We start from the raw sequence: 15,391 nt of genomic DNA, 5'->3' as shown, positions 1-15,391 counted from the left end.
CATTATTATAGAAAACTCAAAAAGTACCTTTCGAAAAACGCAAAAGCACCAAATAGTTTCCTTTTTTGGGTTCAAATCTAATTCCGAATCTACATACTTAATTTCATGTTTCTATATTCAATATTATAAAATATTCAAAAAGTACCTTTTGAAAAAAGTTTCGAAAAGTTACCAAAAAGTTCCCTTTTATGGATTCTCACCTAATTCAGACACTACATACATAATTCCATATTTCTAGGTTCATTAGTATCGGAAATTCAAAAAGTACCTTTTGAAAAACGAAAAAGTACCAAAATGTTCCCTTTTATTGCTTCTAACATAAGCCAGGCTCCACATACTTATTTTCATGTTTTTAGCCAATAACAACACACTAGTGCTGCTTTCGCTCTGCTACTCTTTCTCTATTTCTCTCGCTCTGTCTTGTTTTTATAAACAGAGTACAGTAACAAAATTTACCGTATGATTATGTATTTTGTTTTTGGTTTTTGTAATTTTTGTTTGAGCATGAATAAAAAATCTCAGTTTTTGATGAACGTTTCAGAGGTTGTCTTTGATTTTTGCTCATATCTCCGTTATTTATGGACCGATTTTGCTGATTTTAAATAGCGATCTTCCCGAAAGCATGTCTAACAGAATTATTGCAGATTCGGATCTCGTCGATAACTGGGATCCTCTAAAAACTGATTTCAACAAACATACAGACAGACAACCAGACGGACAGACAGACAGAGATTTTTCTTCTTGCTGTCATCAGGTCAACCTATAGGATAGAAATGTCCGAAAAACCTCGAAAAAAGCTCCAATCTATATTTGTCTTCTAATTCTCTTTCTAATTCTCAGCCAAGCTCTTTCGCCGAAGCAATAGAATGTACTCGTACTAGTGGCATCTATAATATCACCGATTATCGCTATAGCAATCGAACATTTTCGGTTTATTGTGATTATTATAACTATGAAGGTGACTGGACTTACATTTTAAGATGATGGCTCTGAGCAATTTAACCGATTCTGGAATGATTATATCCAAGGTTTCGGAATTTTGGCCAGTGAATACTGGTTGGGTTTGGACCATCTATATGCTCTAACGAACTTCTATGGGCCACAGGAATTAATAGTTCATATTGAAAATTTTGATGGAATAAAAAAATTCGCCCGTTATGATAACTTTACTATAGGAAGTCCTGCAGAGAAATACAATTTAAAGTCTTTGGGTCAATATTCGGGCACAACTGGTGATACGACAATGATAATGATAATACTTCTAACACAAATTGTGCTAAGAGAGAAAAAGGTGGCATTTTTTTTTAGAAAACTTAAACTGAAGTACTATGGGTTATCACGATTAACAGCCCCCTAAGGATCCTAACCAAGAAAGGACTTAGAACTGTCTGCTATGTCGTAATACTTTTAAAGGGAAAGGATCCAAATTACTTGTGAGGAGGAAGAGCTGAGGAGGCTCTGAATACGGCCTTGAGCTGGGCTCAACCGAGTGGCCTCAATGTTAATCCGAAAGACAAAAATTTCTACATATACTTTGAAACGCTAAAACCAGATAGGAATCCGTTGCTACTCTCCCAGAGTTAAGATTTACATCATATGGGTACTAGGCCACTCGGTAGTAGTCGGCAACGAAAGAGCGAATGTAATAGCTTTAAATAGAAGGAAGCTCGATGTAGTTAACCTGACAAACGCAAAACTATTCGACGCAACAAAAGTTGAATTAAAAATATGGATGAGAGAATCCCATAAGACCTCTTGGAATAATGAAACGGTGGATAGAACCACAAAGATTCTATGTGGTGACCCTGATGGGAGAAAGACGAGGAATCTCCTCAGAATGAGCAAGTCTGAGATTAGTATGATGGTACGTATTCTGAGCGGACACACAGAAATACGAGCACATATATACAAAATTGGACGTGCAGTGAAACTCTGGAGCACTTCCTTTGCCACTATCAGGCATTCGTCGAAGTTAGATCCGAGTATCTTTGAAGTGATGTTATTCCGAAAATAACTTTCTTAACCAACACTGATTGGAAGATTCTTTGGAATTGCGTCCAGGAAACTGAGTTTCTAAACATGGAAAATTGAATTGGAACGCACAACAGGTCCGATAGTGTATTTCTACGGATTTGATGTAGTATACATCCTCCTATCAACCTAACCTAACCTACACTGTAGTACGTAAGTACACCAGAAAGTCCACTTTTACAGGTTCTTACTTAATTCGGACTCTACATGCTTAATTTTATGTTTCTATGTTCAATGTTAGAGAAAACTCAAAAAGTACTTTTTGAAGTACGAAAAAGTACCGATAAAATTCTCTTTTACACGAGAACCTAGTGTACTCCGGTCTGTACATGCTAAATTTCATATTTCTGGGTTCAATATTATAGAAAATTTCAAAAGTACCTTTTGCACAACGAAAGAGTAACAAAAAAAAATACCCTTTTATGTGTTCTCACTTAATCTGGGATTTACAATCCATGGATTGGGATTCGTTTAATGTCGAAGAGAACTTGAGCAGTAGTGAAACATCGTCATGGCAACTTATGGCTTCTGTATGCAGCTCAAATGCTTGTTGTGCTGAAATTATATATTAGGCTTGAGCACAACTTTCATACCAGAAGGCACCATTACGACTAACAGCACAATTATCATTCACAATTATCAGTCATCTATATCATGGTCATATGTGGAAAAATGTTTACCTACAAGAGTAAATAAACTATCACCAGCTGTGCCGGAGTATAGACCCAGCGATTTGATTTTATAATACTCCCTGACATTTCCTACAGCAAAGTTACTGCAACGAACAAATTGTTTTATTTCTTCAAAATTTTCTAAATGAACCATTAATTCCTGTGGACCATAGAAATTTGTTAGGCCATATAAGGTTTCTAAGCCAAGACAGTATTCAGCAGCCACATTTTAAGCTCAACAATGCCGAATTTTTGTTCTTCTTAAACTGATTAAAAGCACATAATAATTTTAAGTTAAAATCTATTATTATTCTCTTAAAACTATGAACCACTTTTCTAATCATATTTAAAAAAGAAGAAAAATAAATTTTTTTTGTTTTCTTTAATTTTTAAAAATATAAATAATTTTAATACAAAATATTTCAACTGATTATGTTTGACCTTGTGCAAATTTAAGAAGAGGAAGTGACCAATATAACAGCAGAAGTTCTCAATTGTCATTTATACTGAAACTATTATTTATACTGAACAAAAACGGAATTAGAACAGAACCAGAACAGAACTAGAATAGAACTAGAACAGAACTAGAACAGAATTATAACATAACTAAATCAGAACTAGAACAGAACTAGAACAGAACTAGAACAGAACATAAAACAACTAGAACAGAACTATAAAACAACTAGAACACAACTAGAACAGAATTAGGACAGAACTAGAACAGAAATAGAAGAGAACTAGAATAGAACTAGAACAGAATTAGGACAGAACTAGAACAGAACTAGAACAGAACTAGAACAGAACTAAAACACAACTAGAACACAACTAGAACAGAACTAAAACAGAACTAGAACAGAACTAGAACAGAACTAGAACACAACTAGAACAGAACTAAGTAGAACAGAACTAGAACATAATTATAACAGAACTAAAACAGAACTAGAACAGATCTAGAACAGAACTAGAACAGAACTAGAACAGAACTAGAACAGAACTAGAACAGAACTAGAACAGAACTAGAACAGAACTAGAACAGAACTAGAACAGAACTAGAACAGAACTAGAACAGAACTAGAACAGAACTAGAACAGAACTAGAACAGAACTAGAACAGAACTAGAACAGAACTAGAACAGAACTAGAACAGAACTAGAACAGAACTAGAACAGAACTAGAACAGAACTAGAACAGAACTAGAACAGAACTAAAACAGAACTAGAACAGAACTAGAACAGAACTAGAACAGAACTAGAACAGAACTAGAACAGAACTAGAACAGAACTAGAACAGAACTAGAACAGAACTAGAACAGAACTAGAACAGAACTAGAACAGAACGAGAACAGAACTGGAACAGAACTAGAACAGAAATAGAACACAACTAAAACAAAGCTAGAACAGAAGTAGAAGAGAACTAGAACACAATCAAAACAGAATTGGAAGAGAACTAGAACAGAACTGGAACACAACTAGAACACAACTAGAACAAAACTAGAACAGAACTTTAAAACAACTAGAACAGAACTAGAATAGAAATAGAAGAGAACTAGAACAGAACTACGAGAGAACTACGAGAGAACTAAGACAGAACTAGAATAGAACTAGAACAAAACTATAACGGAACTTGAACAGAACTAGAACAGAACTAGAACAGAACATAAAACAACTAGAACAGAACTAGAACAGAACTATGACATAACTACAACTGAACTTGAATTGAACTAGAACTAAGGTAGAACTGAACTGATATACATCACATAATTGGAATCACTTTTTCATGTTGCAGAAACTCTGTCTAGCCAATTTGTGTTGTATATACATTGCTGAGTTCTCAAAAATTTTGTTCATTTGCTATTAGACTCTATTTAAGTGAAAGTGTACGAAAAATGTGTTTTAAATATTTAGTTTACTTATTATTTAATATTTTTATATTAATTCCTAATCGGGTAATATATATTCAAAAATTTTATTTACTTTTTTTAAAACAATAAGTTGAACAAGATTATTATTGTAGAATTGTGAAAACTTTGATGATGATGTTGTACATTTACATCTATTTGGACAAATTGAAAGTGTAAAAAGATCTTTAGAAATTGTAAACAACCGTCTGGATATGTTAAACGAAAGGTTAGTATATAAATTTGAATAAAAAATTATAATAATTTAAATTTTTTTCTTTGGGTTTATAGAATTATCACTTCTAAAGAAGTGACTATAGAAAAACCCCAGAAATTGCTCGAATCCATATTTGATATACGCTTTGATCCCCTACCCAAAGATTGTACCTCAATTAAACCACCTAGTAGTTGTGCCGAAGCCACTAAATGCACCCGTACCAGTGGCATCTATAGCATAACCGATTATCGCTTTAGTAATCAAACATTTAACGTTTATTGTGATTACAATAGTTATGAAGGCGATTGGTTATATATTTTAACACGCAATGATGGTACCGAAAATTTTAACCGTCCTTGGACAGATTATGTTCAAGGCTTTGGCAATGTGGCTGGAGAATTTTGGCTGGGCTTGGAAAAACTCTATGCCCTAACAAACTACTATGGCCCGCAGGAGCTAAACGTTCATATAGAAGATTTTGATGGAAATGCAAAATTTGCACGTTATGATAATTTCGTTATAGGAAATGTAACAGAGAGATATAAATTGAAATCATTGGGACGATATTATGGGACAGCTGGTGATAGTTTGTCAAGACAGCTAGGTCGTGCCTTTACCACATACGATAGTGATGCTAAACTTTGGCCCACAGATTGTGCTAAATATCGTAAGGGAGGTTATTGGTATGCAGATTGTTCGGATGCGTAAGTTATCGAAAAGCTTTTATACATATTTAAAATTAGTATATAAGTTCATAAAGCTTTATGTGCTTTTTAGAAATCCTACTGGTCGGTATTTGCGTGGAAATTTTACTAGTGATTATAATGGTTGTTTTTGGACTGCGCCTGGTAAACGTTTATATTCGGTAAAAACTTTTATATTTATGATTCGTCGCAAGAAAGCTGTAAAATTGGAACAATAAATTTAAATTATTATTAACTTTCAACAATAAAAGCTTTAGGTACTTAAGCAAGAGAAAAAGTATTTTAATTATTTTACTACAAAAGAGTTGTGTTAAAATTTAATTTAAGCTTAAAAGCTTTAATGCAAAGCAAGTTTAAATACTTATAATTTAGCTTTAATTGTAGTTCTTTCAATCTTATGACTTTATGTGCTGATCTTAAAGCTTTTAAGCTCAAATTTAGCTGCAATCTTAATAGCTATATATACATTAAACATGAAGCTTTTTATTAGGCTCTCAGTTTAGTTTTATTATTTTAGTATTTTTTCTCCAACTATAGCTAAAAGCTTAAAGCTTTTTAAACTTTATTAGCAAGCTTAAAGTTTTATAAATTCACAAATTTGTCTATAAAATGAGAATTTTATAAAAAGTGACGATTGTTTGGCCTTTATCTTCAAATTTTTATAATTCCAATTAAGCTTAAATCTTAAAGCTTTTTTATCTCCTAGTTTAGGTTAGGTTGATAGGAGGATTTATACTACATCAAATCCGAAGAAATACACCTAGGCCTCAATCGGGCCTGTTGTGCGGTCTTTATTTTATTTAAACGAAGCTTTAATCATAGAGCTTTTTTATGCTGCTAGTGGGGTTTAAATTTTTAAGAAGGCGCTTCCATTTAAAAGTTAACTTTGCTCCTAGTTAAGCTTTAAAGTTGTATCTAGACATCTTTAAGCTTTTCAAGCTCAAATACTGGAACTTAAATGATGGTAAAGCTTTTTGTAGACATTATTATTCTGCTAGATTAAAGCTTTATATACTCTCGGTTATGTACTAATCTGAAAGCTTTAAATACATTAAATTTAGTCTCAATTTTGAAGCTTAATATAATACCAGTTTAGCTACTTTCGTACATCTCAATATGTTTGTTTAATTTTAAACTTAAAGCTTTATATGCTTCTTTATAAGTTATAATATTAAGTAAGAAGTTCTTGTAATTCCATTTATGCTTTAATCCTTTAGTGTTACTATATAAAAAGCTTTTTGTATATACAACTAGTCTATAACTAAGCAGTTATCTCAAAGCTTTATATAAACCTATTTAAGCTTTAGTTTTTAAGATTTCTAGCAATCATAATTTCACGAATCTCACTTAGATCTAAGCTTCGAGCTTAAATCTAAACATAAAGCTTTAAATACTGCATTATAAACTCTCCAATTACATTAAAACTAAACCGAGAGTATAAAAATCTTTAAAATTAAAGTTAAACTAAAAGTTTAATCTAATCTTAGAGCTTTAAAAGTGTTCAGCATCTAGAGATTTTTCATACTTATAATTTTAAAGCTTTGTAAGCTCCAAAATTAGATTAAAACTAAACCGAGAGTATAAAAAGCTCTTAAATTAATGTTCTTAAATTAAATTAATGTTAAACAAATTGTTAGGCTTTAAATACTCATAGTTAAACTTTAATTTTAGAGCTTTTTGGTTTAATTTAAATCGTAGAGCTTTTACACTTACAATAAGTCTTTTGAGTTAAAACTGCACAAACTTCTAAGTTCATTATTAATCTAGAGCTTTTCTACTTATAATTAGTCTATAATCATAGAGCTCTTTATATTTCCAAATATGCAATAATCTCTAAGCTTTTATGCTTCAATTATTAAGCTTTATATAGAATTAGTTTATCGGTATAGTAAATTTTTATTTAAAACCCCGTTAATATCCACACTTAAAGCTTCTTATGACACTATTTATTGAAGTTTTTTATATACCAGTATAAGCAGTAATCTTTAAGCATTAAAGCTTTAGTCTTTGAACTTTTGTACTCATAAGAGGTGCTCAATCATAGTGCTGTTTAAAAATTAATATATGCAGTACTCTCAAGGCTTTTTATTAGTCCCAGCTTACCTCAATAGTAGATCTTCATTTGGATGTTTTTAATGTCATACTTAGAGCTTTACATTCCTAAGCGGTGGAAGCTTTGATGTTAAAACTTTAAATACTTTAAATAAAAAAGCATTTTATACTTTATGCGTTTAGTTTAAGTGAGCTTAGAGTATTTTTTATACTCCAATATATGATTTAATGTTAAAAAAGTTTTACATACAATTAAGACTTAACTTTAGAGCTTTTAAACTTAGAATTAGTATAAAATCTAAAAACTGTTTCTACTTCTAAATAGGCAGTACCCTCAAAGCTTTTAACAACCTCAGCTTACCTCAATAGTAGATCTTCATTTTAACTTTTTTAATGTTCATTCTAAGAGCTTTATATTCCATCGCTTAAGCTTTAATATTAAGACTTTAAATACTCCTTGTGAAGCCTTAATTTGCAAAGCTTTTAATACTTTATGTTTAGTTGTGCTTAGAGAGTTTTTTAATACTCCAACTTTTGATTCAAAGTTAAAGCTTTATAAACAATAAAACTTCACTTGTATAGCTTTAATTTTAAAGCTTTTGTACTCACAATTCGTCTTTAATCTTAAAGCAATTAATAGTCTTTTGAATGTTCTTAATGTTCATACTTAGAGCTTTACATTCCACCGCTTAAGCTTTAATATTAAGAATTTTAATACTACAGGTAAAGCCTTAATACGTAAAGCTTTTAATACGTTCTGTTTAGTTGTGCTTATAGAGTTTTTTAACTCTAACTTTTGATTGAATGTCAAAGCTTTATATACAATTAGGCTTCACTTTTAGAGCTTTAATTTAGAGCTTTTTGTACTCACAATTCGCCTTCAATCTTATCTCAATGACAGATCTACATTTGAACTTTTTCAATGTTCATACTAGGAGCTTTATATGCCACCGCTTAAGCTTTAATATTAAGTCTTTAAATTCTTATAGTAAAGCCTTAATCTGTAAAGCTTTTAATACTTTATGTTTAGTTGTGCTTATAGAGCTTTTCTATATATTTTGTATAGGGTACCATTGTATAACCGTATGTTAGTCTTAATAAAGCTTTTAATACCTTAAGATTTCTATACACCAACTTATGATTCAATATTAAAGCTTTATATATAATTAAGCTTCACACTTACAGCTTTTCTTTAAATTTTATAAAGGGTACTGTAACATAGCAGTCTTCTAGTCTAAAAAACTAAGCATATGGAAACATATTTGCTGTTTTTGTTTTGCTACTGATAAGAGTTGCTTACTTACTTACTTATTGAGCAAAAGCTTTACACAAAACTTGTAATTCCCCTGGAATATGAAATAAAATATTTAACAAATATTATCAGTTTTCAAGTGAAGGCTGTTTTTTAAAGATTTCTTGTGAGAAGAATTTTATTTGATAATAATTTGTAAGACGTCAACAGTTGTTGACCTTTTTGGGGAATATGTTTTTATTTTTGAATTGCTGATAATGTTTGGAAATCCCCTTAAGAAGTAAACACAATTTTGTGGCCTTGGGACTCAATTACTGAATTTTTTTCGCATTTAAGTTTTAACACTGAAAGTATTTAGTTGTGAAATTTTAAACAAAATGTTTATAAAATATTTTATATTATTAATAGTCCAAATGCTGTTATATAAACCGGGGGTAAGACATAGCGAGATATTACACTTTTGAATCTTTTACTATATAATTTAAAACCCGTTACTTAAAGCGTGCAGAATCTTGTGATTTAGAAGAATTCTATAAATATTTCTTTGGTCATATTGAAAGTGTTAAGAAATCGGTGGAGATTTTAAATGCTAGACTTGATATCATAACAGATAGGTGAGTAATAAGTGCTAACAAAACTTTTTATTCTTATAAAATCTTTAAAATTTTTAAAGACATTTAGAAGCTATTGTTCAAACTCCAAACTCAGAAAAACCTCTTGATCCCGTACCCTATATACCAAAAGCCATATTTGATATACGTTATGATGATATGCCCAAACATTGTGCTGCCACTAAACTACCCAGTAATTGTGCCGAAGCTACCCATTGCACCCGATCTAGTGGTATTTATAATATTACCGTTAAACGTTATAATGATCAAACATTTCAAGCTTTCTGTGATAAACATAATTTCGAAGGCGATTGGTTGTATATATTAAAACGTGTTGATGGTTCTGAAAATTTTAATCGCCCCTGGTCGGACTATGTTAAGGGATTTGGTAATGTGGGCGGTGAATATTGGTTGGGTTTGGAGCATTTAAATGCGCTCACCAATTACAATGGACCGCAAGAACTAAATGTCTATATGGAAAATTTTGAAGGACGTCAGGTCTTTGCTCGTTATGATAATTTCGTTGTGGGCAATGCTAGTGAGAATTATCGCTTGAAATCATTGGGTTGCTATTGGGGCACGGCAGGTGATAGTATGTTTAATCAATTGGGCTGTCAATTCAGTACACATGACTTTGATAATGATCAGTTGAAGGATACAAATTGCGCGGCCGCTCGTAAGGGAGGTTTTTGGTTTAAAGATTGTGCTAAAGCGTAAGTTTATATACGAACTTTTTTATATTTATTTTGTAACAAATTCATGTGCTTTCAGCAATCCTACGGGTCTTTATTTGCGTGGTAAATATACAAAGCTGTATGAAGGCTCCTACTGGCGTACCTTTGATGGTGAAAACTATTCGCAAAAAACTATAATTTTTATGATTAGACGACAAACTAGTGTTAAGTATCTTTAAGTTGAAAATTAACATAAAATTGTGTAAAATTATTTATTAAAAATCATGTAAAAATATTTAATAACAGCTAAGCTTTAAGTTTTGTAAAGCTTTTAATCAAATGTATTCCTAGGTTAACTATCTATATAGATTTTCCATTTTGTAGCCTTAGTAGAGCTTTATTCTAACATATTTTAGCTGTATAACTAAAGCTTTTGTATACTTCCTGTTCAGTGGAAATCTGAAAGCTTTTATATTTAAAGCGTCTATATTAAGTTTGCTGGAAGCTGTAAGCTTAAATTTAACTGCAATTTCAAAGCAGTTAAATTTAAGTCTTAAAGCTTTATATTTCCAGTTTTGCTTGTATTTCAGAGCTTTGTGTAATTTGCCGTTTACTTGCAATGTTAAAACTTGCAATGTTAAATTTCAAATATAATAAGCTTTATGAAAGAATATAGAGCTTTTGAATTAAAGCTAAACTAGCATAATCATATGAAGCTTTAAATTCCAATCTTAAAAAGTAATCAATAAAAAACTGAATTTTATCTTTAAATCTCTTTTTTAAGCTGAAATTGAAATACTCTATGGCTGTATATAAAGCTTTATAATAAAACTCTAATTTAGAAGCTTAAATTATCAAAACTTGTAAAGCTTTAATAAAGAATAAATATATAAAGTTTTATGCTTGTGTAAAAAGCTTTATTATAAAATTCTTACATTTAAGCTATATTTACTTAAAAGTATTAAGTTTTATCCATACAGCAAATTGCGATTGCATTGAGATTATATGCAAAAAGCTTTGTAAAAGTGTATAAAGCTCAAAATTGAAATTAAATTGGGACAATTGTATTACACTTTAAGCTTCAATGTCAGAACTTTATTTGCATTTAATAAAGCATTATTTTAAGAACTTTGATACTCCCTGTTTAGCTCATATATATTTAAGCTTAATTTACTTAAAAGTATTAAGCTTTATCAATGCAACAAGTTATACTTTAGATTATACGCAAGAAACTTTGAGAAAGTGTATAAAGTTTTGTATAAAGCTCAAAACTGAAGCTAAACTGGGACAATTGTATTAAACTTTAAGCTTCAATTTTAGAACTTGATTTGCATTTAATAAAACATTATTTTTAGAACTTCCTGTTAAGCTGAAATAATAAAGCTTATGGATTGAAAATGAACAGAAATTCTAATTGTTTGTAGATAAAGCTTTTTGATAAAACTCTAACAGCTAAACTTAATAATACGTTTTTATCTATGAAAAAAGTTGTGCTTATGTAAAGCTTTTAAATCTAAACTATAATTATATTTAAACTTTTTGATGGTGTAAAAAGCTGTAAAATTTAAGCTTAATTCGTTTAATTGAATTAAGCTTCGAGTTTTTTAATAAAGCGGAGCATCTGTAAAGCTGTAAGTTTGCAGCTAAATTGGGAATATATAAAGCTTTCCGATACTGTATAAAGGTTTTATAATAAGCCTTCAAATTTAAGCTAGTAGACTGATCATTAAGCTAAGCCTTATGATTGCAAAATTTTTACTGTAAAGGGGATTAGCTTTGCAGCTTGGGTGAGAGATTATGGAGATGACGGCAATATTTTATCGTAAAAGCTTAATAGAGCTTGAATTAACAATCAAAAGGAAAGGGTTACGAAGTCATAGTTCAGCACATGTTGTGATAAGTAGATGTTTTTTTGAGTGATTGCAAACAGCGGGGTTTTTGCAATGAAGCAATATCATTAAATTTTGAAATTAAAAATCTTCTATTTTAAAAATCAATTTTACTAAATGCGGGTACTTTTTTACTTACTTGTCAAAATGCATAAACAAGTCCTTAGGGGTATTATCAATGAACAATTTCTCTTTTTTTTCAAATTTAAAAGAATTCCGCAAACATTAAAAATTGCGAAGGAGTGAGGACATGTGTGTCTCAAGAGCTTTTGAACAAAAAAAAATTTTTTGAAAAGAAGCGCCATTTGGCAAAATAATAACAAAATACATAAGTAAGAACTTCATTAAAACAGCAGGTGGCGTTTAATATTATAAATAAAATGGTTTTTTTCTTAAAAGAAACCAAATCCGCCAAGTTGCAACAATTAAAATGGCTGCCAAACGTCAGTGCTAAAACCTTTAATTAAATTATGCAGGAAAACATTCAAGAAGAAAAAAAAATCCGACACTTGAAAAATTATAATAAACTCATAAAACAAAAGTTTTAACTGCAACAAACAGCATGGCTTCCAAATATGGCCAACTTTATTGTATAAATGCAACAGTGCGCATTGCTGCTCATACTCACACTTGTTGCCCCATCGAGCAAAAAAACTCAAGTATCAGTTGCATGTGTCTGTTAGCTCTAGTTTAACTTCCCTTATTTCTTTCTTTCTGTTTTTCTCGTATTTCTTTTAAATTTTATTTTCTTTTCTTTAAAAATTTTCGCTTGACTGCAAAATTTATTTTTTCTATTTCTTCAAACATTTTAATATTTTTCTCAAATCTTTTGATATTCAAATTATGGCAACATTTCTTCATGCCTCCATTGTTTTCTTTGAACCGTTACTTTTATTAATCACAATTTTAAAAATTCATTAAAAAATTATAATATTTTTCTTTTGTGTTGCGCTGTATGTCTTAAGAGTTTGAATATTTGTTAACGGTTTTTGCTAAATAATATAATGACATGAAAATGTTAAATATCAGACATCAAAGTATGCAAACGTTTAAACTTTGAACTATTGTTATTGTTCTTTAGGGTATGAGGTGGCTTTGTTAAACAGCAAATTGAAAATAAGGTCTGTGGGAGGAAATTATTCAGGAAAAGAGCCTCTGTTTCGAAGGTAAGATAATATATAAGTTAACTAGAACTGAACTGGACTGGAACATAACTAGACCTGAACTGGAACAAAACTAGAACAGAACTAGAACAGAACTAGAACAGAACTAGAACAGAACTAGAACAGAACTAGAACAGAACTAGAACAGAACTAGAACAGAACTAGAACAGAACTTGAACAGAACTTGAACAGAACTTGAACAGAACTAGACAGAACTAGAACAGAACTAGAACAGAACTAGAACAGAACTAAAACAGAACTAAAACAGAACTAGAACAGAACTGGAACAGAACTAGAACAGAACTAGAACAGAACTAGAACAGAACTAGAACAGAACTAGAACAGAACTAGAACAGAACTAGAACAGAACTAGAACAGAACTAGAACAGAACTAGAACAGAACTAGAAAATAAGTAGAACAGAACTAGAACAGAACTAGAACAGAACTAGAACAAAACTAGAACAGAACTAGAACAAAAATAGAACAGAACTAGAACAGAAGTGGAACAGAACTAAAACAGAACTAAAAGAGAACTAGAACAGAACTATAACAGAACTAGAACAGAACTAGAACAGAACTAGAACAGAACTAGAACAGAACTAGAACAGAACTAAAACAGAACTAGAACAGAACTAAAACAGAACTAGAACAGTACTAGAACAGAACTAGAACAGAACTAGAACAGAACTAGAACAGAACTAGAACAGAACTAGAACAGAACTAGAACAGAACTAGAACAGAACTAGAACAGAATTAGAACATAACTAGAACAGAACTAGAACAGAACTAGAACAGAACTAGATCAAAACTAAAACAGAACTAGAACAGAACTAAACTTTAGAGACCATACTCATTAATGTTTTTTATCAATTTTTTTCTTATAAAAGTTATATTCAAAACAAAATTGTCCTCATAAAATGTATATTTATTTGTTTATTCAGACCACCTTCTCCATTTTACAAACCATCGTTACCGAATCTATAATTTCACCTTCCTCGCTTAAATAACTATTCATAACGGGCCGACAGACCTTAACCAAAGGTTTTGGCGTAGTAGTTGTAGCCTTAGTTGTGGTTGCCACTGTCGGTTTCCGAGTCGTAGTAGTTGTGGTGGTAGGTGGGTCACATACCTTCGTTACAGTGTCGACAATTTCACCACGCTCATTAAGTTCACTGTTCATAATACGCCGACAATTGTAACCTCTAGCTGGTGTAGAGTTTACCAAACGTTCAAAACGTTTTTCCTTGTTGGTATAAGTTGGAGAAGTGGTAGTTTTTAAGTTGTGTCTAAATAAAGTTTTAACTGATGTTGTTTGTTTAGGTAGAGGATGACAAATGTGTTGTACACTATCGATTATATTGCCTTGAGTATTCAGATCACTTTTTATTATCTGATGACAATAGACTTTTTGAGAATTTATGGGTTTATAGAGTCCATTGATTTCATTGCTTCTGGATGTTTGAAGTGATGGGGATTTCGATAATTTTAACGTATTTTTGTTGAACAGAAGTTTCTTGGACAAATCATGAATGTTTGTTGGGGTATCTTGTATTGAGAGTTTTGTTGTTTTATTGCGGGAATCAACATTATGTTCCCCTGTAGAATCGTTTATAACGGGTTGTGGAAAGTTGTTGTTGTTTTTAGCATCGGTTAGGCTTTGTTGTTCTAGAGAAATTATATGTTCTTTCGAAAAGTCTTTCAAAGGTTTGGCGAAATCTGAAAGTTAAGAAAATTTTGTAAAATTTATAGTTTTAAGTTTTAAATATTAAAATTTTTCAAGATTTTCTTTAAAATAAAGCAACTATTTTGTTGTTTATAACAACTTTTTGACGAAATCTAAAATACCTTTATTTGCCACAGTTTTGTGATAATTTTTGCCTTGACTATGCTTAAACTGGCTTAATATTAAAAGGGTCATTACGAAAACTATTTTACAAAATTTCATTATTTTCTACACAAGAAAAAACCAACTAATTTTTACACAAAAAACTTTTGAACTTTACACAAACCTCTTTAATTACAAACTAAATCGTTTTGATTGATTAGTTTGTAATTTGTTTAAATTCTAATTTAATGATAATGTTTTTCTAATCATTTGACTAATTGAGAGACTTTCGTTTTTAAAATGAGTAAAAATATTATTTAAAAAGTATATTAAGGCACGAAATTAAAATCAGCTATTTTTAGTTAAATAAAAATAAAATTAAAAATCGTTTGAGAATTTTTCGCG

At 30.7% G+C, this 15,391-nt stretch overlaps 3 protein-coding genes across 4 annotated transcripts; 2 read left to right on the top strand and 1 right to left on the bottom strand.

Annotated features, from left to right (window-relative positions):
- Window positions 1-4,565: 4,565 nt before the first annotated feature.
- LOC111689747 (angiopoietin-related protein 2-like) lies at window positions 4,566-5,790 on the top strand. 2 transcript variants are annotated; one of them, XM_023452206.2, is made up of 4 exons: window positions 4,566-4,646; window positions 4,715-4,827; window positions 4,890-5,519; window positions 5,593-5,790. In XM_023452206.2, the coding sequence occupies exons 1-4, from the start codon at window positions 4,587-4,589 to the stop codon at window positions 5,735-5,737; spliced, it is 948 nt and encodes a 315-aa protein (XP_023307974.2). In that variant the 5' UTR covers window positions 4,566-4,586; the 3' UTR covers window positions 5,738-5,790. The 2 variants fall into 2 exon arrangements, with proteins under 2 accessions (XP_023307974.2, XP_046802608.1); XM_046946652.1 differs by having other exon boundaries at window positions 5,576-5,790.
- A 3,314-nt stretch (window positions 5,791-9,104) lies between these two features.
- Window positions 9,105-11,763, top strand: LOC111689748 (angiopoietin-related protein 2-like). Its single transcript, XM_023452207.2, has 4 exons — window positions 9,105-9,257; window positions 9,325-9,437; window positions 9,497-10,147; window positions 10,206-11,763. The coding sequence occupies exons 1-4, from the start codon at window positions 9,201-9,203 to the stop codon at window positions 10,345-10,347; spliced, it is 963 nt and encodes a 320-aa protein (XP_023307975.2). The 5' UTR covers window positions 9,105-9,200; the 3' UTR covers window positions 10,348-11,763.
- Window positions 11,764-14,065: 2,302 nt separating this feature from the next.
- Window positions 14,066-15,122, bottom strand: LOC111689749. The gene is made up of 2 exons (XM_023452209.2): window positions 15,007-15,122; window positions 14,066-14,877 (listed from the first exon to the last, which is right to left on the bottom strand). Exons 1-2 carry the CDS (start codon window positions 15,104-15,106, stop codon window positions 14,099-14,101), a joined length of 879 nt encoding a protein of 292 aa, XP_023307977.2. The 5' UTR covers window positions 15,107-15,122; the 3' UTR covers window positions 14,066-14,098.
- Between the last annotated feature and the right edge of the window lie 269 nt (window positions 15,123-15,391).

The sequence above is a fragment of the Lucilia cuprina genome, chromosome 3 (genome assembly GCF_022045245.1).
Source record: "Lucilia cuprina isolate Lc7/37 chromosome 3, ASM2204524v1, whole genome shotgun sequence".
NCBI classification, from domain to species: domain Eukaryota; kingdom Metazoa; phylum Arthropoda; class Insecta; order Diptera; family Calliphoridae; genus Lucilia; species Lucilia cuprina.
Note: the sequence above shows the minus strand (reverse complement) of the source record. Positions and strands in the feature narration are given on the sequence as shown.

Bases quoted from the DNA above. Each gene is read 5' to 3' on its own strand.
- LOC111689749 (XM_023452209.2), bottom strand. From the start codon at position 15,106: ATGAAATTTTGTAAAATAGTTTTCGTAATGACCCTTTTAATATTAAGC. The intron at 14,878-15,006 runs GTATTTTAGATT...CTTAACTTTCAG, and splicing joins CAAAACTGTGGCAAATAAAG to ATTTCGCCAAACCTTTGAAA.
- LOC111689748 (XM_023452207.2), top strand. From the start codon at position 9,201: ATGTTTATAAAATATTTTATATTATTAATAGTCCAAATGCTGTTATAT. The intron at 9,438-9,496 runs GTGAGTAATAAG...AAATTTTTAAAG, and splicing joins CTTGATATCATAACAGATAG to ACATTTAGAAGCTATTGTTC. The intron at 10,148-10,205 runs GTAAGTTTATAT...ATGTGCTTTCAG, and splicing joins TTTAAAGATTGTGCTAAAGC to CAATCCTACGGGTCTTTATT.
- LOC111689747 (XM_023452206.2), top strand. From the start codon at position 4,587: ATGTGTTTTAAATATTTAGTTTACTTATTATTTAATATTTTTATATTA. The intron at 4,647-4,714 runs GTAATATATATT...TTATTATTGTAG, and splicing joins TTATATTAATTCCTAATCGG to AATTGTGAAAACTTTGATGA. The intron at 4,828-4,889 runs GTTAGTATATAA...TTGGGTTTATAG, and splicing joins CTGGATATGTTAAACGAAAG to AATTATCACTTCTAAAGAAG.